Source organism: Orbicella faveolata, unplaced genomic scaffold (assembly GCF_042242905.1).
Source record: "Orbicella faveolata isolate gen_17 unplaced genomic scaffold, um_ofav_v1 contig_35, whole genome shotgun sequence".
Taxonomy (NCBI): Eukaryota; Metazoa; Cnidaria; class Anthozoa; order Scleractinia; family Merulinidae; genus Orbicella; species Orbicella faveolata.
Genome location: NW_028301564.1, coordinates 3,572,348 through 3,597,156, shown reverse-complemented (window position 1 = coordinate 3,597,156; position 24,809 = coordinate 3,572,348). Strand labels below are relative to the sequence as shown.

The following is a 24,809-nucleotide window of genomic DNA, read 5'->3' as shown; positions in this document are numbered from 1 at the left end:
TTTCTGGATTGAACTTTGTTACCTTCCATAATTACAAAAAACTTCTCTAAAACTGCGCAATACGTCTGGGAAATCAAATGGTGACGACGAGTAAAATCAGGAAATAATTTCACGCGCGTTTTGGAAAAAACTCTAATAATTTTCCGAGCCCTCATTTTTTAATTTCACGAGTATACCATTTGATTTCCTTTTAATATCATGGATGACAAGTCATGCTTACAATCCTGGGTTTTTGACTTGTTTATTGTATCGAGAAATTTCGCGCCAAAAGTAATTTCACAAAATAATTTTGTTATTTCACATGTGAAATTATAAATTTTAAAAATGCTGAAATTTCGCGCCAAAATTAAGAAGTAATTTGTCACCCATGATATTACATAACACTGCTAATTTATCTCAGAAACAATCGATATTGACAATTCATAACAATAAACGCCATCCTGAACGTAAGGTTATGCATATAATGGGTTCTCTTTCATTAGACCTTGAAATGACTACGAACAAATAGAACGCAAACATTAACGCAATCAACAAACGAATGAAAACGAAACAAACGCGCCCGGGGTTTGGTTGGCCTCAACCTCGTCCCCAGGGCCTTCTCCTCGACGATTTTCGAAGGCCCTGGGGACGAGATCGTGGTTGGCCTCGCAAGCTCGAACGCGCAAGCCGATATACAAATGTTGCGATGACGTTGCTGGATTTCAACGATCGTGATTGGTCCATTGAAAGATGCATTCTCCATCATATGGAAATCTAAAAGGGAAAACGCACTAAAACGAAAATACATTTTCAATGTCAAATGAAAATCGCTCTAACTTCTTTTCTTGACGCTTTGTCTAATAACCTACAAACTTTTCAACTAAACAACGCTTTAGAAAATGTTTGCCTATACCGGATTCAAGTAATTTAAATCAACAAATCGGCAACTGAAGAATACGATTGACGATTTTTTAGCTAGATAAGACTTGAGCATTGTAAAACCTTGTTGCAGCTAGAACTGTGGGTTTTGAAGATTTGTTACGATTTGCATTTGAAACTTTTTGTGCTTTGTTAAAGCAAGTTGCTTGACCTATGTTGGAAAAGACATGACGTCATTATCATAAAAATTCAGTGAAAAGATATGACGTCATCTCAGTCGATCACAAAGGCGCGAAACCAAAGATTCTTCAATTTCAGTTATCCTTTTATGACTGGCTGTTTTAGCTTTGCTAAGATGACTTTGTACTGTTAAAAATCAAACCACTTTATATAGAGATAGAAAAACGTTATTATCTCTCATTCTAGTGTGACTGTTTCTCTTTCTTTTTCCCTCGCGAGAAAAGCCCGCCAAATTTACGGGACGATTTCTTGTCTGCACCGTGTTCATCAGTTGATTGCTCATCACTTTTTTTTTCACTGCGTTCTTTTTTCTTCTTTTTCTTCTCCTTCTTCTCCGTGTTGTGATTCTCCCTGAAGTCAAACTCTTCGTGAGCCATTCTATTATCAGATTCCGACGAATAAGTAGTATCTTTTTGTTCTTTGTCAACTTTATACTTGCGTTTACTTCCGAACATTTTGGAAAATCCGCGCGCCATAAAAGATTTGTTCCTCTTTACCTTGGTCACCTGGGCGCCAGAAGGATGTAAAAATGTACTGTTTGACTCTTGGTCTTCCATCAGAGGGCTTAATGGACTCAATGGACGGAGGCCGCTGAGATCCGACTCGCTTGTTCTTCGTGGTTCAACTTCCTCAGTGTGTTCTTCTCCACTTTCACTCAGTTCTTCCAAAGGGTGTTCACGATTTCTATCGACGCTTAACTTGTCGCTTTGGTCGATAGTCACAGTTGGTAAGACTAGTGCTTGTTTGTCCTTTATCTCGCTTTGTTTGTCCTCTTGTTTATGTTCGGTTCTTCTATTACTGTTATTATTTCTCTTTTGTTCACTTCTTTCCCTTGATCCCTGGTCCCCTCCTTGTGGAAGCTGAAGAATCCACGGATTGTCATCCTCCACTTCAAGTGATTTTTTGATGCTTTGTGATTGGTTCGCAACTTCAGTTTTCCTGCCATTTTCGGACAGCGCTGTATTTTGCAGAGCTTGAGGTCTTTCCACCGAAATTTTTCCGCTTTTCTTTGGTTCGCGTTCTTGCGAACCTTCTAGACGAATTAACTTCGGATCATTTCTTACTTCCGGCCGATTAAAAGCTACAGGAATATCTGATAATTCTAATGAAGTCTTTATTTTACGATTGGAATCGTCAACTTGTGTAGCTGATGTTGAACTCGTTTCAGTCTTTTCGCGGTCATTTTGTTTCGTTGTTGATTTTGACTCAAATGTGTTTAAGTCTCTTTCCTTATCCTCAATCTCCACAGGCAATAGGCTAGAGACCTGATCATTGAGTCTTTCCTCTTGCTTATAACCATTTTCACGCTGCCCAGTATTATCTTCATTGGGTGAACTACAAGAATCGTTTATTACAGTATCATCGTCGCCTTCCTTAGCGAACGCCACCTTCTGTTTTGGTGCGACTAAACTATAGCCTTCTTTGACAGTCACCAGCTCAGGTTTTGAATCAACCTGTGCTTTCTCAGGTGTTTCTGTGGGCGACAGGTCCTCGTGAACTCCATTAACCATTACCAGTTCACCATTCTTGTCAGAAAAGCGTCTGTCGGTTTTATCCACATTGGGTGAGTCCCACGAAGATTCAATTGCCTTTTCCTTTTTGTCTAATTCCTCTTTAGCTTGAATTGCAAATTTATCTTCGTTTAATACATTTTTATGTACTGCAGAAGGTATTTCTCCGTCTTCCTCTGTTTTAGAGGCATATTCTGTAGCTGACTCGCCTGGTTTTTGCTTCTTAGTTTTATGCATTTCCTCTGACGTGTTAACTGTGGGTGATTTTATTTCCTCAGCAGGTACCCTACTACGTTTCTCAGATATTTCTTCGCTCTTTTCAGCCTTCTCTTCTCTCTGGTGCGTTTTATTCTCGACTTTATTTCCTTCGCTGACAAACACGTCATCTATCATATCTGCTCCTGGCGTGCCACTGCCATTTTCATCTTGTTCAGCCACATCTGGCATGACGAACACCTTTCCGCCTAAAAATAACCAAAAGATCACTTTAACAACGAAACGTGACTCTGTTAATATAAATTTTTTTTGCATTTCAAGTGGATATTATGGTTTTGAAAAGTCAACCGGCAATTGACCCTTCGTGTCGAGACTGGTCGGAAATAGCCACATATGCGTGGGCTTTGAAATTAATCACGTGACTGTAGCCTCGTTTCCATGAGTAAAAAATTACAAGGGGGTCACCGGTACTACTCCAAAATTCTGTCAAAATAATCGCTATTTGCTACTCCTTGGGTGCGTGTGATGCGGACGTGAAAAGTGGAATATTTTTCATATCAAGTCATTTGAATCAATGCTCCTCTATTCAAACTATAACGCACTACTACAAGTGATATTTCAGTGAAACGTTCATAGCAATTTGTAGTCTATAATTTATAACTAAAACATCGAGTTTGTAAGTCTCTTGGAATCTTCGCTGGGATTTAATGTCATTTAAGAAGACAAACATTGCTGCTATGTAAAAGCTCGTGACATTGAGTAGATAAAGGTCGAAGTATTTTATATCACGTTGAGGAAAAAACACTTATGTTGATAAACATGTTTAAACTCGAGCAATCGTCTGTTTACACATTTAATTAAGTTAAACAAGAGCAATCGCCTGTTTAAACATTTTAATTAAGTTAAACAGATTCGTCAAAGGGAAACAATCAACCGAGAGTTAAACAATATCAGTCTCCTACTGAATTGTTTGACCATCAGTTTTGAACGCTTGTTAAAATAACAAACATAGCCAAATTTACACGGATTAAACATACTGAAAAGGTTTTTTAACTGAAAGCTTTCAGCTTCTTCAGCTTTCAGCTTCTGCACACAAAGAAACGAAAACCTTAAACCCGCGCCATGCAGATGAACAGAGCTACTGAACAGGAAAAAAAATGTAAACACTTGAAACTTAATAACCGCAGGCCATATTCTGGATATCTGGAGTATTTGTAACTGTGATTTAAAGAACACAAGCTTTATTTTGACTGCAGGAACATCCAAACTGACTATTTTTAAAGACAGTGACAAAAATAATTGCTACACGAAATTTTATCTGAACTAACCTAGTCAGAAGACTCAATACTTCATATCTCATTCTGTATTCGCTCTAGTGGCCCTGGAATTTATGTTAATTTTTTCTAGAAAATATTTTTTGTGCCCTTTTAAAGGAGATATCATAGTCTTCACTGCTGTAAATACTTGACGAGATATTAAATAAAGAATATGATGTGGTCAATTTTGCCTTTCTTTTCGTGATGAAAAAGAAATCAATACTTCATTTTGGTTGTCACGGCATGAGTTTTGTTTCGTTTTGTTGGCCAGCCTCTATGAATAGTGACGACAGCCAATGTCTGCATAAAAGAGGTTATACAGAGAATGCTATTAAAAGAACCTTTCTTTTGATTCTATTTTCGACTTAAGGCAACAAAAGAGTGTTCATTATTTGTAGGAGAGGGACTGCTACAGTGAAGGGGGGTGGGTGGGGAGGTGAAAGGTTTTAACTCAGTGTAGGGGTAGGGCGTCACAGAAAGGGTTTTAGCCAACAGCTTAACAACATGAAAGAGAAACGTTTGGCATTTATAGGTCATAGCATCAGAAACGAAAACAAGTGTAGAATCGTCTTAAATGTAGATGCGTTTCCATCCTTAAATTAAGAATACTGCAAATGCAAAAGTTCACAGAGGTAAGTCTCCGGATACTGTCACTGTAACCCTGCCTGCCACTCGTAATTAACACTCTGCCACATGATGACCAAAGCTTACAAAGTCACGTGCTTAACACATGTTGACACATGGATGAACAAGTCAAGAGGCGTGGTGATTCTTTGATATCAAATGACACACCAATTTCACCATGAGCAACCTGTTCCTAACACGGAGTGGGAAGTGGGTAATAGAACTCTCTGTTGGACGTTGAATTAGAAATGAACCAAACCGCTTAGCACGCAACTCACCACTGGCACGATGCACATCATACGTGCAGCCAGTCTTAGTCCTACGTTTTCGTCCTGAATTGTATGTTTTCCTTAACTATTGTCCCACAAAAGCAACTCAAAATGCAGGGGTGTATACATATGCATATAGATTAATGACGGAAGATGGTGGGGTGGGAGGAGCTGGGGGGGGGGGGTTTCAAAAACTGTCCGTTGTTACAGAGGGGAGGAAGGGAAGGTTTGCTTTCACCCTAAAATTTAATTCCCAATTTTCATATTTACCAGCCACTTTGCCCGTAAATAATGAACACTTTCTAACTATGTTCTCAAACTAAAGCAACCCTCTAAAATTTTATTCAAAAATACACATTTATGAAGCCAAAAAAATAAATCAAAATAGGGGCTGCGACAGAAAAGGTTACAATAAATAAAACAAATTAAGGCATAAATATTACTTTATCATCCAACAGATTGTAAACCACGAATATAAGAAAATTTTACGAGCAAGCAACTTCGTTCTTGCGTCAGCATTGCTATATACCCTCTTTGGCAGCTGATGATTGGGTCTTAAAGTCACAACAAAAAAAGAATGTAAAAGAGACTTAGGCCATGGTGAAATCAAATTCACAAAGCCTTCTCTTTTACCAGAAAGAAATTATTTTCCAGCAACAAAATTCAACAATGAACAGACAGGATTAACACCGGATAATTTCACATTAAGCTTTCTTTTAAAGTCCAACTTTCTAGACAAGAAATTTATTACGTATACAGTAATTAAAAAACTATAAGCTCATCTTAGAAAAAATAGACTCAAAGCGAGCAACATTTTAAATTGTAGTTTTTCCTAGAAAAATATATTCAGCGCGCATTGGAAGCGTCGATAAAAGAATTAATTTGAATTTCCTGATGTTTTAAATTGGGCTACAACAGATTGAATGTTTGTGGTTTTGTTGGATTAATTTTTTTATTGAGCAAAACTTTACGAAATTTTCGTCATCTTTCAGTAGAAATACCCTTGGTTCTTTTAATGCACCGGATTCCTAAATTATGTGTCTTTAGAGTTGTCCTTTCAAGAGACTTTAGAGTTTCTATTTCTCTCTGTTTTTTTTTTTTTTTTTTTCTTCCTTTTTTTAATCCAGCCTGGTTGGTACGGTCGGAATTGGCCAAGTAGTCACAAACAATGCTTGAAAGAAAAATACTTTTAAATTCTTTTTCGAATCTGGAAACAAATTGACTGTTTGACTTGACAAACGCAAGTACAACAAGCAAGTGCACATTTTAATTATTCTACATATACTAACAATCTATTTGACGGGAAGGGAAGGCCCCTCGAGATTTCTTTTCAACACTATCTCATTCTCCTTTTCTTCGATTTTGTGCATCCTTGCTGGGCTCGAGCTCTTTCGAAAGTCGTCCTTTGCTCTTTTAGCATTACCTCCTTCATCGCGGCTCAATTTTGCCCTGGGGGATGCTGATTTACACCCGCCGGGTGTTGTACTCTTGGAGCTCTTCCGCAGGGGGAATCCTTTCCTTATGTCGCTGAGTAGTCGGTCGACAATGCAGCCTTCTTGTTCCTCGTCAAGGGGCCGTGGTTTGCCTTTCTTTACTCCTGCTAAGCCTGCCTTAGCGTTTCTTGCTGCCTCCTCCTCTCGTTTTTTCTCACGTGCTTTGCGTTTCTCTTCTTGGATACGAAACTGTTCGTTTTCCTGAAATGAGGAAGATGAAGTAGTGATAAGCAATGCCTACTGCCGTTCTAATTTTGAAGGCCTGTTGTTACCAGGAGTTGCACACTTATTTCCATCACGCGCGAGTTACAGCTGAGATTAACACCAAAAAGTTCTTACAGACGATATAGAAATTACATGGATCTGAGTAGCATTTCTGTTTGACCGTTATCAAATTAAATACGTCTGCCCTGATGTTGATCATGAATTTTGTCGTAACATTGTTTTGTCATCGTCGCACGTTCTGTGATGGGGGAAAAAATCTGGTTCCCCTAAATACGAGTTCGAGTTCGAGTTCGAGTGCATCAAACCACTTTTTGCTAATAACATATAATTCTTTTAATTCAACATCTATGATTACCTTCTTTGCTTTCACCAGCTGATCACAGAAAGTCTTAAACAGCGACAGAAGCTCCTGCAGTTTTAGCTTGCCTTCGTCCTCACAGAAATACAAAGCCAGCTGTTTCGTCAGGTTGTGGATTTCGGCAATGCCTTCGTCGAGCTTCTTCGTCTTTTCCAAAGCACCCTGGCAAATAAACAAAATGTTATCAGCAAAGAAAGAATATAAATAGCCATATATCGATTTACGGGGTAGCTTTACAAACAGCACACCTGGTTGGTAATTGCGTACCGAAAGAAATCACTTAAATTTATGGTTGATTTATACCTCAATGAATTCAGAAAACTGTTTTACGATGTCCTTCGGTCCGGTTTTCATGGCTTTTTCAAGTTCATTGAGTTTGGACTTGAGTGTCTTCACTTCTTCTGTGATGTTGTCCACAGATAGCCTAAAATTAAATAAACAGCAATGTCAACGTTTCAATTTTTTTTTTCATTTCGCCTGCAAGCTTGATTACCAGCCGCTGTTACGGGAAATGAGCCCGCGTGCACTCCGCTCTTCTCAAGGAACGCGATCGGACCCGACAGAGCGGCGGACATCAAGCCTTATTAACCTGTGAAGGACAGAAATCTTACTGTGCTTCTTTTAACACTAGCTATTCTCAGTGAAATGGGAACTTTTAGTCATTTACATAAAGAAGTATGCTTGTATGTCTATAACGGCTGATGTGTAACAAGGAGAAACAGCACTCACTTTACAGCTTTGTCTAGATGTTTCATGTCATCTGGAAATTGCAATACCTTCTCTCGTTTCTCTTCGGCAACCTGAAATTTGAAGATTATTCATCAGAGGACATTTTCTTATCGTGGAGTACAGTTTCCGACTAAGCCACGAAAGAACTAACTTTTTGCGTTGGGTTTTCGTCTAGTCACTTTCAAAATGAATAAAATACTCTTAAAATACTCCTAACCAATCAGAGCAATGTACTGTTGTTTATTGATCAATCATGACTTCGCTCAGGCGTGCTTTCCCGCGCTTGCCAACCGTACTATTTCCCCATCCTTGGCTGGCACTGGTTGCAATTTTTCCCGCGCTTGACACTGGCGACATGTTTTCCCGTCCTTGGCACCGATTACACGGTTGCTTCAAGTTCTGACTGCACCTTTCTTTATTTGCATTTGCTGTTATTACTTTATTACAATGACAGTCGCTACTACTATAACTATCTCAGAAAACTGCAAACTTACGTGAACTAAGAAGTGCATGAGGTTCATGCGCGGTTTGTTAGCTCTCGTATCCACGATCTTCAGAAGCGAGTTGATCTTAAAGGCAACAGCGTTTCCTGCGTAACCACCCTGTGTCGTAAAAACAAGAAACAAGATACTAAGTACTGATTGTCATTCCTGTGGCTTTCTACTAACGCAAAGGACCGAGGGAGTCACAGATATGAAAACGATAATAGAGCAAGCATACTTACAGAGTTTAAGAAATTACCGATGATTAAAATCAACTGAAGGACTTCTGGTAGAATTTCACTTTTCAGGATATCTAGAAAATATGAGGAACAAGAAACTTTCAAAACCAATATCATAATTATGAATGCAAGTTTTAAAGAGAGAGTTTACAGGGAATTTTCTCTAGAAACGGTGAGAGATAGAGGAAGGGTTTCTTCAATCTGTAGAATTAAAACTTGGTAAATATAAGTTAAAAAGGATTCAAGCCAAACTTGAAATATTTTTTAACTTCTTTTACTTCTTTGAACAAAACCACGAAGATAATTCATGACAATCGATAACTTGTTCATCTCAGCTAAGATTTCTTGATTTAAAATCATGTTCTCGGGGCCGTGGCCAAAAAAATAACGACTGAGGCAATGTGCTCGGTAAACAATGATTCTCTTCCTGGGCATTTTGCAGTGATTTACTTTTCCCTCCAAAAAAGATACAGCAGAAACGAAAAACAATGACTGAGGCAAGTGCCTCGGTTTGCCTCATACTCACTACGGACCTATTTCTCTCAATTAAATGAGAGAAAAAATATGAAAACCTTGGGAGAATTAAGCGCAGATCTCTGGGTATCTGCTAACAGTGTACACACCTTCTATCGCTCCCTTTAATGCTTCAATACTCGGTTCGATGGTTTCCAGTGTTATCTGGAATTCCTCCTTTTGTAACATGGCTTCAAGGCGAAGGCTGTAGCTGTTAGAAACGACGAGATATTAAAAACAGTCACTGCAACATTTCTAAATCCACAACAACGACCTGATACAGAACAAATATCAAGAGATTTCATTTCTTTGAAATTAACTTCTCAACTCATTAATAATTGATAAGTTTAAACAAAGGAAATCACGACCGTGACAGTGTTTAGATGTGTGATCTCGATTAGCACAGATTTTTACAATTTTATTTCTCCGTTTTCTGCTAAGTTTTAGTTTCAATTGGGACGATACATGCAGCACTTAAGACAGCCTTTGACCACATTTCCAAACATCTCAAAGTTCGACAAAAATACTCCATCGTATTTTCAGCTCTCTTCTCAGTGTTTGCAAATGTGGTGAAACACGGTTTTTCGTGTTTGATAGATTACTTCAAAATATTCTTACCCAGGGATGGAGACCAGAGCCAAAAGAAACTTCTCAGCTGATCCTAACTGCGTTTTATCTCCGGAAAATCCTTTAAGCATTTCTCTCTGAGAACACGAAGGACAGTGATTATATGCAAATTTACTGAAGGGCGTTATTTTCCAAAGGATATATCCTACCCTATGGGTTGAAATATACAATAACTCTTCCATTTCCAAGATCAAAATATCAGTTCTCTTTAGTGATTGCCATACATCGCTTTCATTGTTAGTTATGAAAATTTGGTGCTTCATCTGACCTCTCTAGAGAGTTCGGTTATTTGAGGAGAGAAAAACCGCGAATGCAAAGAAAGGAGAGGGGCTTGGGGAGAGGGGCGAAAGAGCGAAAGAAAGTGTACCCTTATTGATCGTTTTCTTTGTTCTCATCACCTATCCGTTTGACAATGCAGTGGTATTGTAGAGGGAAATAAGATCTTGATATTTGTAACTGACCTCAGTGTTATCTGGTAGAATTTTGATGAACGCTTTCAGGACATCAACGTCAAAGGCCTTACTGTCTCCTTTGAGGATGATAGCAACGATTTCTTCATTCGTCCTGGCAGAAAAAAAAGACAAAAAAAAAAACAACATTTGATAACCGTTTGAAAAACGCAGGCCCATCGCTCTCTCCATTGCTGGGAGCTTTGCTAACCCTAAATAAAAAACGTTGCGCCAAGTAATGGATAGTGTTCATCCCTTGAACAGCCAAGGCCTGGAGGCACTATGGGAGTAAAGCGTCTTAGACCCCAACCAGGAGTCGAAGTTATTTGGCCTCCGCACGCACCTGTTGCTCTTTGTTTGGACAAGGAAATTAGAGGATGCTGAAAGACTTACTTTTTAAACTGCTTCATGAAAATATTAACATTTAGGCTCCTCTTAGGGTCGAGAAGAGTAATCTGCAATAAAAAGAAATCAAGAAATTTCCTTTCATCAATAAGACCGATTTGTCTTACAACTAAACATTCTCTTGCTCAAGACATGACCCAGAACTAAATACTAGGTTTGTAGAGATACCCTTATGGCCCTAACTAATTTACAGATAGATTCCATGTTGCCGTGCGTCTGTTCAGTAATAGATCACAGATGGATCACACATGACGCCAAAATGTGGTAAGAACAAAAAAATGGCACACGAGGTGTTACGCGAGTTAACGAGTTAATGTGCGAGAGAAACTCGAGGGAAAGTCTCCGTTTGAGCATTGTTTTCATTCGCCATTTGTTAAAAGACGATCAGTAAAGAATAAGGTACCCGTCTATCCTTACCTCTGAAGGTTCCTTCTTTTTCGATTCCGTCTTCTTGACTCCCGCTTTCTTCTGACAAAACCACTCCTCCTCCAGATGAAAATCAGGCTGGATAACTTCCAGGGCAAGGACGCGAGCCCACACACACGTCTTGCTTCTCTGTATCACGTGTGGAGGCAGTTTCTGCCACGCTAGGGATCGCATCTTACTCTTAGGCTTCACCGCGGGAGTGAGTGGACAGCTGTAACTCCGTTGCACATTCTGCTGGTAGCCTCGATTGACTCCAAACCCACCAGGCGGAGGGGGAGGGGGCACGCCTCCAGCCCCTGGAGGAGGTGGGGGTGGAGGAACCCCGCCCATACCGGGTAAAGGAGGAGGTGGAGGTGCCCCGCCCATCCCTGGAAGAGGAGGGGGCGGAGGCACTCCTCCCATCCCAGGTAAAGGAGGGGGCGGAGGTACTCCGCCCATGCCTGGAAGAGGAGGGGGTGGAGGTACCCCACCCATACCTGGGAGAGGAGGAGGTGGAGGTACGCCACCCACACCTGGAAGAGGAGGGGGCGGAGGCACTCCTCCCATCCCAGGTAAAGGAGGAGGCGGAGGTACCCCACCCATGTCTGGAAGAGGAGGAGGCGGAGGCACCCCACCCATGCCTGGAAGAGGAGGAGGCGGAGGTACCCCACCCGTACCTAGAGGAGGTGGTGGAGGCGCTGGAGGTGGAGGAACTCCACAATTTCCTGGTGTTGTTGTCTCCGTCGGAGGTGGAGGAGAGGCTGGTCTCCCGTACGGAAAACTGGTATCTTGTCCAGGTAATGGAGGGGGTGGAGGTGGTGGCGGTGGAGGCTGGGCATGGGTTGATTCTGCCTGACTCGCCACTACTTGACAATTGTCATTTAATGATTTTCCAGGGAGTTGTGTCGGTGTCGGTGCCGGTGCTGGTGCCGGGGGTGCATTGGATTCGCTAAGTTCAATAGCTACACTTTCCAGGTCTAGCATAAGATCAGGGCTGGACGACCGCTCCTCGGTTTCTTTGTTACTTTGTATAATGCCTTCAAGAATTTTAACAGACGAAGCAGGGGGTGGTGCTTCGTCAAAAAATGTCACTGGGCACGCTTCCTCTAATGCAGTGTCTGTGGCCGAGGCTTGAATTTCTTCAAACACCTCCTCTGCTACAACAGGTGTAGAATTGGGGCCGTCATCAGAGACGGAACGTACGCAAGCTGAACGCACATCTTCCGTGGACTGTTGAGCCACAGACATCCGCTGGCTCATGTTTTCATCAAAAGAATCATTTCGATCAGCACTGCGTTGTCTTGTAGAAGTCTCTCCATTTTCTAAGCCCACGAGTTCTTTCTCGCCGGCTTCCAAGAGAGCGTCTACTCGGCTGGCGCTTTCAAGGTTCACAGCTCGTTTGACGAGTTTCTCGATCACCTCCCAAACAGAGTCCGACACAGGCGAATCGTCTTCTATAAGAAGCAGGTTTTGCAGGATACTTAACAGGTTTACACCTTGAGGTTTGTTGCTGACCTAGTGCGGATGACACACAAATTTAAGCTAAGAGAAAGTCAAGGGTTACATGTTATTGTTGATACATGTTGAATGTTTCTAGTCACGGTGGTCAATGCGCTTAGCTACAACTAGGTAGTTCTCAGGCATGCCACTTAAACTGAAAGAAAGAAACATTTCAAATAAACATAATAGGCTCAAACATTCCAACTGGAGGTAGGCAAACCAGTTGGCTATTTACAAGCATGACCGAGGAGTTGAAATAGGGACTAGGGAAACAATACCAGCTAAGTGGTCAGAGCGGGACTTGAACCCGCGCCCTGCGGATTTCAAGTCCGGTGCCCGAACCACTTGGCCTCGCTGCCTCTCAAAAGGGTAAGAGAGTTAATCCTTAAATAGATCTTAATCCCGAGGTCATTCCACTAGAGTTTTTTTAGATCACCACAAAAATGCAAACGACAAAAGTGCAAAACATACCTTTCTAAAAAGGGCATGAAACACATCTAAATGAGAGGTAAGGTTAACCCCCTCCGGGGAACTCAGATCATCTTCATCTTCCAGTCTTTGTTCTTCAAACACATCAAGTTGAACCAACAACTCTTCATCGTCGTTATGCCTGTAAAGAGTCAATAAGATGAATAAAATTTCTTCACTACACAGCAGTGCTGAACCGATGTCGCAATAGTAACCGCGCGGTACGAAATTATTCGTAGGGTAAGGATTTTCATTGCTTAGGGAACGTGTGCCTAATTAAGTTTTCAAAGAGTTCTGTTTTCAAAATGTTTTTTTCCATCCACACGAAAACGAAAAGCTGGTGTTTTCAAAAAAGCTTAGTGTAAACGGTAGGCCTAATCGTCGAGAGGAAGCTCCGTTTTCAAATTTATCCGGCTAAGGGTGGACTGGGCTAGTGCTGTAGTATTTGAAAAACATTCAAAACTGGGCGCAGGGTACGGCAAAGTGCTATTAAACCAAGTCAACCAACCACATTAAAGATCGGAAAAACATTGTGCCAGATGTTCTCTCTCAAGGAATGTGAAGTCTGGGTTGCGAGTTAAATTACCCCACACAGAATATTTCAGCAACTTCAATGTGCATCACCCCCGACAGTCACGAAATAAATTACTTATCTTTGTTATCTTGCGACCGACGCAGTTGGATTCTGAGTAGAACACAAATACTTCGTTGACAGCCAACATTTCACGCAGTAAAAATCACTGTTTTAAAACTCAAACTGTAAAATTAAACTGATCACTTCTTTAATTCATTAAACTTCGCTAGTTATTCCAGAGGTCCCAAGTAATTCTCATTACTTGTTCACGTACATTGTTTTTATGCTAGAATTGAGGATTTGGAGGCACATAAAGACAATATCCGCCTATTGATCATTTTCTGTATTCTCCTCATCTTTTAGTTTGAAAATGAACTGATATTGTAATGAGACTGAAGATGTTTATCAGTCATTGGTTAACCGAACTTGTGTACGTGGTCTTATGGTTTTCATGCTTACTTTAAAACACAACAAGCGTGCCAAAAAATGTGTCAACGAATTCACTTCCTCATTGATACGCCGAAGAGTACTGCAAGTAAAACCTGAAACTAGTAGAACAGATGAATAAGATTGTCTACTGCCGGTTCGTCAGTAAAAGGTTCGCAATTTTTACCGTTGGAAACAAGCAAGTGCAAGCCACATAAATCATCTGTCACTCAAAAAAGAAATATGGGAACCGTTGTTAGCATTAATATTTTCCAACTCTAAACATTTTTAACCTGTTATCTAATTTCTTACCTTAGATTACTCAGAATGTCCAATAGTCCCAGCCCTGTAGACGAATAAATCGGGGCCATTAAATTTCAACGAAACAGGACTCCATGCTGGTCTGCTTTCCACCCACAAAATAGCCTAAAAAATGCTCTTCTCTCTCAGCATTCGGTGAGCAAACTCTATCCAAACAATTTGGCGATATCACGAACGTCCGTGGAAATAAAATACTCGCTCGTTTTCGAAAAATATGCGGTAACACCGCAAAAACGTTTTGTTGTGAAAAAACGTCCGTGTTAACAGCTCAATCGCACTTGCTCGTTTGCCAGGAATTGGATTCGTTGAGTCGAGCTTTGAATGTAAACGTTCTGTTTTTGTCCAATTACGATAAATATTTAAACCACAAACATTTTATCCCTCAATTTTTTCTCTGCTGGAAACGTGACAGAACCGAACAGTAGGAGGAGAGCTCGAACCAATTATTTTGGCAACATGCGAGCCGCGATAAGCGACAAGTGTTTAGAAAACAAAATACCGGGAGAATTGAAATAACAATTATATCTATTCAAACTCTGCGGCGATCCTCTCATTTTTCAGTCGTTAAGACTTTTAAAAATAAAATTAAAGCTTGAAGGTTTCTTAAAATCTTCACAAGAAACTGATGTGTTTCTTGATACTGTCGGGCGACTGAGAAAATTCTTCGCTCTTCAAATGGTTTCTGTTTCCTTTCCCATTCTTGCCTATTCTAGTCATTCACGGGGCATAAATGTTTTGTACAGGCTGCATCCTCACAATAGGGCAAGTCTTTGTTAAGTAATATTTTCCTAATTAGCATGAGCGATTCAATTTCTGATCAAGCAACAAAAATATCAGTTCTAAATATTGAAAGGGCATGACACGATTAGCTGTCCCACGAAATTTGAGCCCAATGCACTGAATACTTTTTGTGCTGCGCGGGTTAAACACAACTCAACCCTGATTTCACAAAGAATGTACGCATTCACTAGCGCTTTTGCCACCAAGAAATTTTTGCAGTTTTTTAAAGCTAATTTCTCCTTAAATATCATACCCAAAGAGCCAAAAATTTCGCCAATTACTATGTTTCACAAGCTCTTTAAATTTTTGAGTCAATTCGAACCTAACATGATGCTTTCTCCACGTAAAGTCATATGTTAATATAAACAATAACGTCAGCAACGACTGCTCTATGGAGCAGATTTCACTTGAGTGTCGAAAGTAATTCGCATTTCCGCTAGTTTTGGTTTATCACGCTGGTGATTGGTTTAAAAATTGCGTCACGTTCTCAACCAACCAGAAGTAAAACCAGAACGAATCGTTACTCACTCACACACGTTTTCCCGCGCTTTGCGTCCGCTACATGTAATTCCTTTGAATTTTGATTGGTTCCCTGGATTGCCTGTATCCTTTGTGATTGGCTAGAGTGATAACTTTGATTTTGGTTTTACCACACGCAGTTGAAAACTCTTCTGATGCTACTAGTTACAAATCTGAAAATTAAATGGAATCTTGTTGATTTTTGTTTGCTATTCTAAACGGTCTTCAGGTTTTTCACTCCAATATTGTGACAATTGTTCAAAATCAACACTATCTAATTTTGCATGAATTGTTCATGGCAGCGCATTATTTTACCGTCTTGCTTTTTGTTAGGTTGCAAGGGACGTCAATAATTTCATGATTTGGAAGTTAGCTATTCCAGCAAAGAAAAAATACGTAGCACAAAAACAGTGAATCAAATCCTGCTTTTTTTCTTAGGGATTTTCCCTCTCACCTGCAAACTCGTTCCGTAGTCTCACGCGCTCTTCAAAGTCTTCCGTAGCTATTAGTATGGTGTTAATGAAGGCCAGGCATGTGGTCATGTACGGCACAACTTCGGCATTTTTTAATTCGTTGATGATTAAGCTAAATCTGTATCTTTGTCCTTTGGTGAGCTGCGTTTTAAAGAGTGATAAAAACTGTGACGTTAGCACTAATGTACATTTCAGGTCCAATTAAAGCTATATTTAGCAAATAAAAATACTTACCAAAGACGAAGGATATTTAAAAAAATTCGAGCCTTACGCGAGGTTTCATCTACATTTCTTTTTTATATTTCTTTCTTTCTTAAAACGAATTGAAAGATTTCTCGCCGAACTAGAACCTAGCAATGAATTTCAGGGTCACTTTAGCGGGGTAATAACTACTTCGTCTACTTGCGGTTTTCCGGAGGAATTAATGAGGTTTTCTGGCCTCTGTTTGCAACATCTAGGAGTTAAAAGCGGCTAGGACTTACGATTTAACCCGGCAAAATCCCGTTTTGCTAGAGTTCTTCCCTGTAACTGATCAGTCCTTGGCTTTCTCAATTTCTAAGGATTCCATACAAGTGTTAATTTCGAGTATAAACCTTCTAAAATAATTGATGGGTTTCCTCATTCTCATTACCTGCCTACTTCACAGCCAGCGATACTGTAAGAGAAATTAGTTGATAATCCTTAAGCTAACACCTGTGGAGATCCAATCCGTCTTATTTCATAATTTTCCATTCTATGCCTTAAGCTCAGATATTTTGCGTCAAATTACCTTGTAATTCTCGAGAGCATCGATCGCCAGCTGATGTCCTTGGTTGGAATAAAGACACAGCGCTGAAAGGAGCTCGAAGACCTGTTTTTTAATCATAGTGTTGTTTGTGTCGAGCGCTGAAATCAAAAGAAGAGAAAAGTGAATAAGCTAGAGAGCCCTGCGTACGTTTTCACATGCTAATCTGGCGAGAAAAAATAACATAGTCAGTTAAGGAGAAAATAAATTGGGGAACCAATTACCCAACTCATTCCTTTTCTTTTGAACATGGCCTCGTCCACACTACAGCTTTATTTCTACAGTTAGGCCTACCGTCCACACTAATCCGTCAAGAAAACGGAGCTTTTCGAAAACACTCTTCAAACCGGGGGAACTTGAACACATCGACTTTGCGTTTTAGTGTGGACGAAAAACGTTTTGAAAACGGAGCTTTTCACGATAATAATGTGATTTCCCCGACCGAGCTTCCTCAAACACAAATCCAAAATGACCGGTGATTGTTGCGTTTTCAAATTCCTCAGGCATAGTGCGGACGGAAAAGATTTGATCCGTTTTCAGAGTGAAACCGTGACCTCCGTCTTCAAATTCCTCCGGCATTGTGTGGACAGGGCCCAACACTACATACAAAATTAATAAACAGAGACAAACTGGTGGAAAAACTTATTTTTGGTATCAGTGCCAAGAGTACTCTCGCAAAAATACGTATTTTGTGTATTTTTAGCGCAAACAATAGCAATTTTTTATTCGTAAGTAAAACATTTATTACTCGGCACGCGAACTGCGAAAGTAACTTGTCAGCCAGCTAGAGTATTACTGAAAACTTTCTTTAAATCGGGTTTAATTAAAAACAGAGCGAAAACCACTGAGTCCTTCGTAGGCATTCAGAAGTTTTAATGAGACAAAGCACAATCTTGAAAAAGATTTTATCACTTACGTAAAATAATTGCTACAAAGAGCTCAGTAATTATCACTAAAATAATTCTCTCGTAAATTGAATTTTCTAGCTTATAAAAATGTCATTCAATACCCCTTAAAAATTTCCAGTGATGTAGTTCTCTTTAAAAAAAATTCCACAATAAGACGTTCTTTTTAATTTCAAAGAGGGCGAGATGACATTTAGCTTGCAAATAAGAAACTTCTCGTCGACACAATAACTCTTTCAGTCATTAGCTTATTGGTTGCTTGAATGATTAAAACTCCTCTTCAACAGACACGTGTAGGACAACAAAGACCCACAATGAGACATTTGAAATTAAAGTGTCAAGACACGCGACAAAAAAGTACACACTCCTTCATATATCAACCTCACTTGGCAATGTTCAGAAAAGCAATCATTAAAGTCACTAAAATGAACACTAATGATAAACGATTTTTGCACGAGCCAAGAACGAGAAAGAATTTTATGATTTTAGTTTCCCAAAAACGTTTGAAAAAAACAGAGCCACTTTGTATCCCGCGTTTTCGCCAAGGGTTTCAATTCCTTTTACAAGTTCTCAATGATAAAACACTCGCTGAAACAAAACTTTAATTATGTGCTTCTCATTTCTTTCACTGCGTGAGAACAAATTTGAAATTTGTCAAGTGTTTTCAACCCAAAGTCAATAAAAACTGGTTAATTACCAAGCGAGGGAAAATTTCTGACATGTTTTGGAAAACGGAGACATTTATATCAAGAAAAAAAAACGTCTTTCTTCCCTCATGTTATGGAAATAATTTACGAGTTTTGTAGACGCAACAATATTACTGTAAATGAGAAAAGTTATGATGCTTCGCAGAAAGTCTGTTCTGTAAATTAATCACTCTTTACAAGATGGCCCCTCATCACGTGAGATTCACAAAGTCATGTATCCACGACACAAAAGAAACACCCTACCTAACAGAAATCGAAGATCCGCTTGCGAGTAATTTGTTGGCAAAATAACCTTGTGTTTCTTATTAAAAATATATAAACATTCTTCATTGAGGAATATAACATGAAAGCTAACCTTCAACAAGGTTCCTTACTAAAGTGCTGTTTTGTACCATTGAATCGAGCCCTTGTTTAGAATTCATGACTGCTTTGATGCAATTAACACATTCAAGTTGCAGAAACGCCTCGACAAACGCCATTCTTCCACCTCGACTTAATCTTTCCAAAGCTTGAAAGAGCACTTCCATACCACCTTCAGAGAGAAATTCCGCGATCCATTCCGGGGAGCTTGTTTGAAGTTTTGTCTTGAGTCCCGAGAAATTTCGTAGACACGAGGAACTGAGCAGTCGAACGCAAAGCTCGGCCGAGACATCGGTGGAAATGGAAAAGTTCTCGATTTGTTTTCCATCAGTGGTGTAGTTGAACTGCTGGCGAACTACAGTCCACCTCTTCGCCACTTTAACATTGGCCATCACTGATAACGGAGTTGGAACAGCGAGCAATAAAGTTGCCGCAACCAACCAAAATATATCAACAACCCGTTTGCGGTCAGCGAAAAAAACCCTTTCAAAGTCATTAACCACCTCCAAGAATGCTATAGATTTTATAAGACTTACTAGTTCCTCCGTAACAATTAACAACGTTAACAAAGTCTCTCGTGTTGATATGACATGTCATCGGCCCTTGTAGCAATAAATATACTCGGAATGATTAAAACTTGCCACGCAACCCTTGCCTCGAAACGATGTTCGATAATCTTGATGCCCGCAAAAAAAAATTCGGTTCGTTGGCGGATGAATGGACTCCGTCCAAGTTATCGAGACGCGAGACAGAATTTTTAAAATAAAGTGCAAACAATCGTTTGCAGACGTCGCAAATTGAATGGTTTGTTAATCATTTAGCCAGTGCTTTTACAGTAAAAGACCCAAATTGTAATTACAGCAGAATAGTAAATGAGCCACCCCAACTGACTTGAATGTCTCCGTTTTGTTGACTTAAAGATATGGAGATTATTTAAAAATAAAGGAAGGAATTATTCTTTTGATATACAGCGTCTTATTTTGATGAATTTCAAGTCTTTGAAACTACGAACATTTTAAAAGCATGCATTCTGTGGGGTTCCAACTTTAGACTTTTGAAATGATTTGAACACGGGTATGTCGCATAATACGTAATTATTTATTTCAAATAGAAAGCATTTATTTCGTGCAGTTGCGAAATAACGACTGTTGTCTTGTAATTTGTCGCCCTTCGCCCAACTACTGAGATTAATTTGAAGAAAAAAATTTCAATATTTTTGAAATGACATTTTAACAGCACACTATGGATGTCTTATATAGGAAACACCATTGACTAAATTAATGATTTTTAACTTCCTCCCCCTGGCGTAGACGGTAAAGTTTTGCAAATGAAGGCAACCGTAAAAAGATTCTAAAATTGTCGAAAGTAATGACTGCTTTTGACAGTAGGTTGGTGCCGGAGCGCTGGGAAGAGAGGGCCGCGAAAAAAGTAATGTTGCAATTTGCATCAGTTAATGCTTTCGTGCTATTGTCGAACCCTCGACCGGCTAACACGAATACATCGTAAATTGCAGCAACATTTCCAACGTATTTTTACCCCCAATGTTCGTCTTTTGATTAGTTGGTTTGGTACTAGACAACAAAATTTACAAGATATTGCAAGGGAAACTAAGGGATTTTGCCCATTCTGCGAAATTTTATAAAGACAGTATACAAATGCCGTACACAATATAATTCACGCAAGACACGGACAAAGGCGTTTCAAAACCCATTCATCATCTTCATTAGAAACGTTTGTTGCACTGATCACTTGATTCTAACAGAACTCTTTAAAACAAACAAGTTAATAGTTTGAGCTTTACTTTAGAGTAAAATCTTTAAAAAAAACAAAGGGTATGTTAGAAGCCGTATGCTAATCTCTTGTTAATGGCCCATTGAAACTCAATCCGAAAATAAGCTCTCATTCTTAAAGCGATTTTTGTAAAATTACTTTAGAAAGATTGGCACAGACCGGAAAAGAAAACGGGTTATTTTTTAAATGGAACATAAAAAATACTTTGGCTTTGTTTCCATACATGTAACAGAAACCCAGGCAGCTTCTGAACACATTGAGAATAACTCTGAACAACTGTGGAAGCAGTTGTCTACGCGAAGCCTATTTTCCACAACACGATCGTTTGGCTTTTATCCTCACGCACTCATTTTCATATCTTTCTGATGTCAAAATACAGTGCTGTTTTCTATTCAGCTCAACACACAATAGCTAGGAACAAGTGCTGTGCCTCGATACAACTAAACTACGATATAATTTAAACCATAGCACATCGAAACTTCTCTTTCCTTTTTGACCAGCGCAAGTTGTAGCGGTAAGGGCGACCCATTCGTTTCATAAGGATTACATCGTCTAGTTGAATCAGGAAATGTGTTTTGCTGCGAGAATTGACTGTGAACGTCCTTTACAGAAGGTTTTGCTTGCAGGGTGTCTTGGTGGATTTGTTATCACGCAAACAAGTCCAGTCAATCTCTTTGCAAATGGCAACACAAAGCTCATTTGTTATCATATCGGCCAGTATTGTTTCAAGCACTCAAATTTTACATTTTTCCTTTTGCCTTTAATTATTGCATTCCTTGGCCGACGCGAACACGTCAAAATAAACTAAATCGAAAACATAAAATAAGACTGAAACTAGATTCAGGACTTATTTAAATGGTTCTTCAACCTTATTTCTTTCTGAACTTGAAGAAAACAAACTGAAACCGCGATAGCGAGAACACATTTTTAGGATATGAGCTGGGAGAGCACCATTATCTCGTTTTTAATTAAACTGATGCTGAAACGAATTCTAAAGTTGGTTCGTCGAGGGAGGCGTCAATAAAATGGCTTTAAAAATGCTATCAATTCTATGACAGGTTTTTAGAGTTCTCCCGTGAAGAACAAGCAATTTTTAAATATTTAAAATGGACTTTTCTGTCTGGCTGTGTTATGAAGCTGTCGACAGTACTATTATTATGCATGTATGCGGTAATGTGACAAGCATATAGATAGTAATTCAATAGTAACTTAGTAATGGACCCATATTTCATTTCGTTAAAACTAAAACGACTTTTTTAATCTTTATAGTCAATAGAATATCTGCTTCCAAGGGAACGACTACGAAATAAACAAGCACGCGCGAAATTATATCTCTTTCACATCAATCATATCGCCCTTGCTAAAAATTTCAAGAACAAAATTTCCATAAGAAACGTCCACACGAAATGTTTTTTCCTGCAGTAATTGTAAGAAAAGGGCTGATCTTTAACCCCCTTGATTCCAAACTTGACAGATCTCCTTCTGATTGTCAAATTTTCGTTTTTCTTTCGCGAAGTTCCGGACCAATACCGCGCGAGCGAGGTATTTCATTGAATATAACGTTACCGGGCAGTACATATATTGATATAAGAGAATTAGGCGCAGGCTTTTTGATGTTGTTTGCGTTTAGAATAAATTTTATACAGAGTAATTTTGTGACTATTCTACATTTCTCTTTCACTTTCGAAAGAGAGAGAGAGAGAGAGAGAGAGAGAGAATTATAAAAAGCATTTGTCCAAAACAATATTCACATTTTAACACCTGCCCCGCCGTAAACAACAAGCAAAGAGGCGGGAAATAAAATAATTAACCAACGTGGAACAATTTTAAAACAACCATATTGTTAGCTAAATCTACGAAAATGGTCAAGATCAACAACGTTACAGTTATACGACTTGGCAAAAGTTTAATTTAATGTGGGTAGAAAACTAAATAAACGATAAGTTGCGTATGCAAATTTGATTCATTTTTGCTTAATCCTAGGTCAACAACAGCAGTATTCACTGGATCAGGTGATATTACAAACAGTACCGTACAAACCACGCGAAATGTGTTATTCAATGGCTGAAATCATTATATTTCCAGATATTATTTTACTATGGAACTTTTCAATAATTAGAAGCCCACTTCATTTTACGGTTAAGACAAGAACTTATTTTAACCAGATTCAAATTTCGGTGTGCTTTTGATGTCAAACACATTTAACAGCCGCGAACATTGTTTACACAACATGAAAATACTCGACGGAATCTGTAAACCGGGCCCAAGACTATTGCTGTAAGTTTCAAGTCGCTTACCTTTAACCAGTGATCTAGTTAACTCGTTGTTCGCGGTCATAACTTCCAACCCAACCGACGAATTCATAACTGCTTTTATACATCTCACACACTCGATTTGCTCAAGAGCTTCTGTGAACTTCAGTCCATTTCTAGATGATAGCGACGTTAGACCATCGAATAAACAGTCGAATCCGCCGAGATTAAGAAATTCACTTAGCCATTCCTTGCTTGCCTTTTCGAGTCGCGGACGGATGCCAGAAAAATTCTTCAGCGACGGTGTTTTCAGTAACTTAACACACAATTCTGGGTCAGCATCTGCTATGAGGCCGCTTACAACTGAAGAGACGTCGTTTTGATCAGAAATCCTTCGCCATTTTGATCTCGACGCGTTCAGAGCCATTTTAGTTCCGCGCAGAAACTGCGACTTGGGACTGCGATGACAAATGAGGCAGGTTGTGTGCGCTTGTATGACGTGCGGGCCAGAGAAACTATTATTTAGCCGGCCTTGCACGAAACACAAGTGCTGGGCTCCGAAGTGCGCAGACACTCGAAGATTCTTGACACGATAGAGGGAACAAAGGTTGCCAGCGACTTTATAACGGACCACTCGAACAAAAGCCGAGATAATTCATGTTTTGAGAATGTTTACAAATTTAAGCCGTGGGAATCGCGCTGAAATCCCTTGAGAAATGTTTATTTGCTTTTAATAAGCTGTGAGGATGGTTAATATCCAACGTTAAAATGTGCCTGTCATTCAATGATATTCTAACGGTACCGTTTCCTGACTCTTTCCTTACAGCGGCGGATCTAGGATAAATGGTGACTGATACAAAGAGTGCCTCCTAGAGGGGCCACGCTCCCTTAGGAAACGTTCTGGAATTTTTTTACCCCTAAAGTCCATCTGAGTAATTCTGAAAAATCTGACCGATTTCTGTAAAAACGTTGGAAACCAGTATAGATCCGCGCCTGCCTCGAGTTGTTTTTTCATGAAATGAGCAGACAAAGAGGTACAAATCTGTTCAAATTCCGATCGATTGAGGTGCAGAGAAAGGGAAGAAATTATCTGGAACTAAACGTCTAGAATTACCTCTTATCGAGAAACTGTGAAAAATAATACAAAAACTATCAGCAAAATTAGACAACTCATTAACCTCTGCCTCTATGTCGTGCTGTCTTCTATGAATTTACAGCTTAAAACTATATATTTGTGCTAAGGATATTTGCACAACATAAGAGGGTTCTCTTGTGTGACCCTCTACCGGAAGAAGTCAAGAGCTTATGCCTGGGCAAAACACCGGAAGTGACGCAAGAAATGCTACATCCTGCTTTGGCCATCGGTGGAAACAAATCGTTGACAAAAGTTTATTTGCTGTGAATACAAACGAAGGAAATAAAGAAATATTTTACGTTGATAGTTAAGTATTCTCGATGCCCAATCAGCCTCATCAACTCTAGCATAAATAAATTTATGTATGTGTGTCCCTAACAACGAGAGACAGACATACAGACACACAGAACTTGAGTAACTTGAGTTACCAAGTAACTCGAGCCTCGAAAAACTTGTTATTGATTTTCAACACCAGTTTTACAAAAAATCAAGAGTTCAGAAATCAAAAGTTCGATTTAGTTCGATTGTCCAATTATTTTTGAGTGAGTCCGATTTGGTTTAGTCTGCTGGCAGCCGGTTTTTTCTCTTAGGGCCACTTAGACGAATGTTCAGTCGTCGCGAACGCAAAATAAAAGGACAGTATGGCAGTGGCCGAGTGGGGAAGAAGGCGTGCCGCGCTTATGTCTCGTCCCATTCCCCTTTACGCTAAAGTGTCATTCCTCATAGCCCCTGCTGAATTTCGAGAGCAAAACAGACTGCCAGCAGTCTAGATTTGGTTTGATTGCCGAACTTTAGTTCGATTTAGTTCGATTGAGTTCGATTGAAATACGGTTCGATTGGGTTCGATTGACTATA

General features: G+C 39.5%; 1 protein-coding gene across 6 annotated transcripts in view; it reads right to left on the bottom strand.

The window, feature by feature from the left end:
- LOC110048688 (inverted formin-2-like) overlaps nucleotides 1-24,809 on the bottom strand; it is a 37,374-nt gene continuing 12,565 nt past the window's right edge. For 4 of the 6 annotated variants that reach the window (XM_089273291.1, XM_089273292.1, XM_089273290.1 and 1 more), the window contains exons 2-17: nucleotides 16,790-16,905; nucleotides 16,002-16,161; nucleotides 14,240-14,273; nucleotides 12,931-13,069; nucleotides 10,972-12,474; nucleotides 10,543-10,604; nucleotides 10,162-10,264; nucleotides 9,692-9,777; nucleotides 9,184-9,284; nucleotides 8,564-8,634; nucleotides 8,334-8,441; nucleotides 7,840-7,910; nucleotides 7,414-7,534; nucleotides 7,108-7,272; nucleotides 6,458-6,728; nucleotides 1-3,073 (exon numbers count right to left, since the gene is read on the bottom strand). In XM_089273291.1, the coding sequence (XP_089129417.1) occupies nucleotides 1,281-3,073; nucleotides 6,458-6,728; nucleotides 7,108-7,272; nucleotides 7,414-7,534; nucleotides 7,840-7,910; nucleotides 8,334-8,441; nucleotides 8,564-8,634; nucleotides 9,184-9,284; nucleotides 9,692-9,777; nucleotides 10,162-10,264; nucleotides 10,543-10,604; nucleotides 10,972-12,474; nucleotides 12,931-13,069; nucleotides 14,240-14,273; nucleotides 16,002-16,161; nucleotides 16,790-16,905 (4,904 nt within the window). In that variant the 3' untranslated portion in view covers nucleotides 1-1,280. Of the gene's footprint in view, nucleotides 3,074-6,457; nucleotides 6,729-7,107; nucleotides 7,273-7,413; nucleotides 7,535-7,839; nucleotides 7,911-8,333; nucleotides 8,442-8,563; nucleotides 8,635-9,183; nucleotides 9,285-9,691; nucleotides 9,778-10,161; nucleotides 10,265-10,542; nucleotides 10,605-10,971; nucleotides 12,475-12,930; nucleotides 13,070-14,239; nucleotides 14,274-16,001; nucleotides 16,162-16,789; nucleotides 16,906-18,771; nucleotides 19,331-22,864; nucleotides 23,496-24,809 lie in introns of those variants that run through there. The other 2 variants (XM_089273293.1, XM_089273294.1) reach the window with 2 other exon arrangements.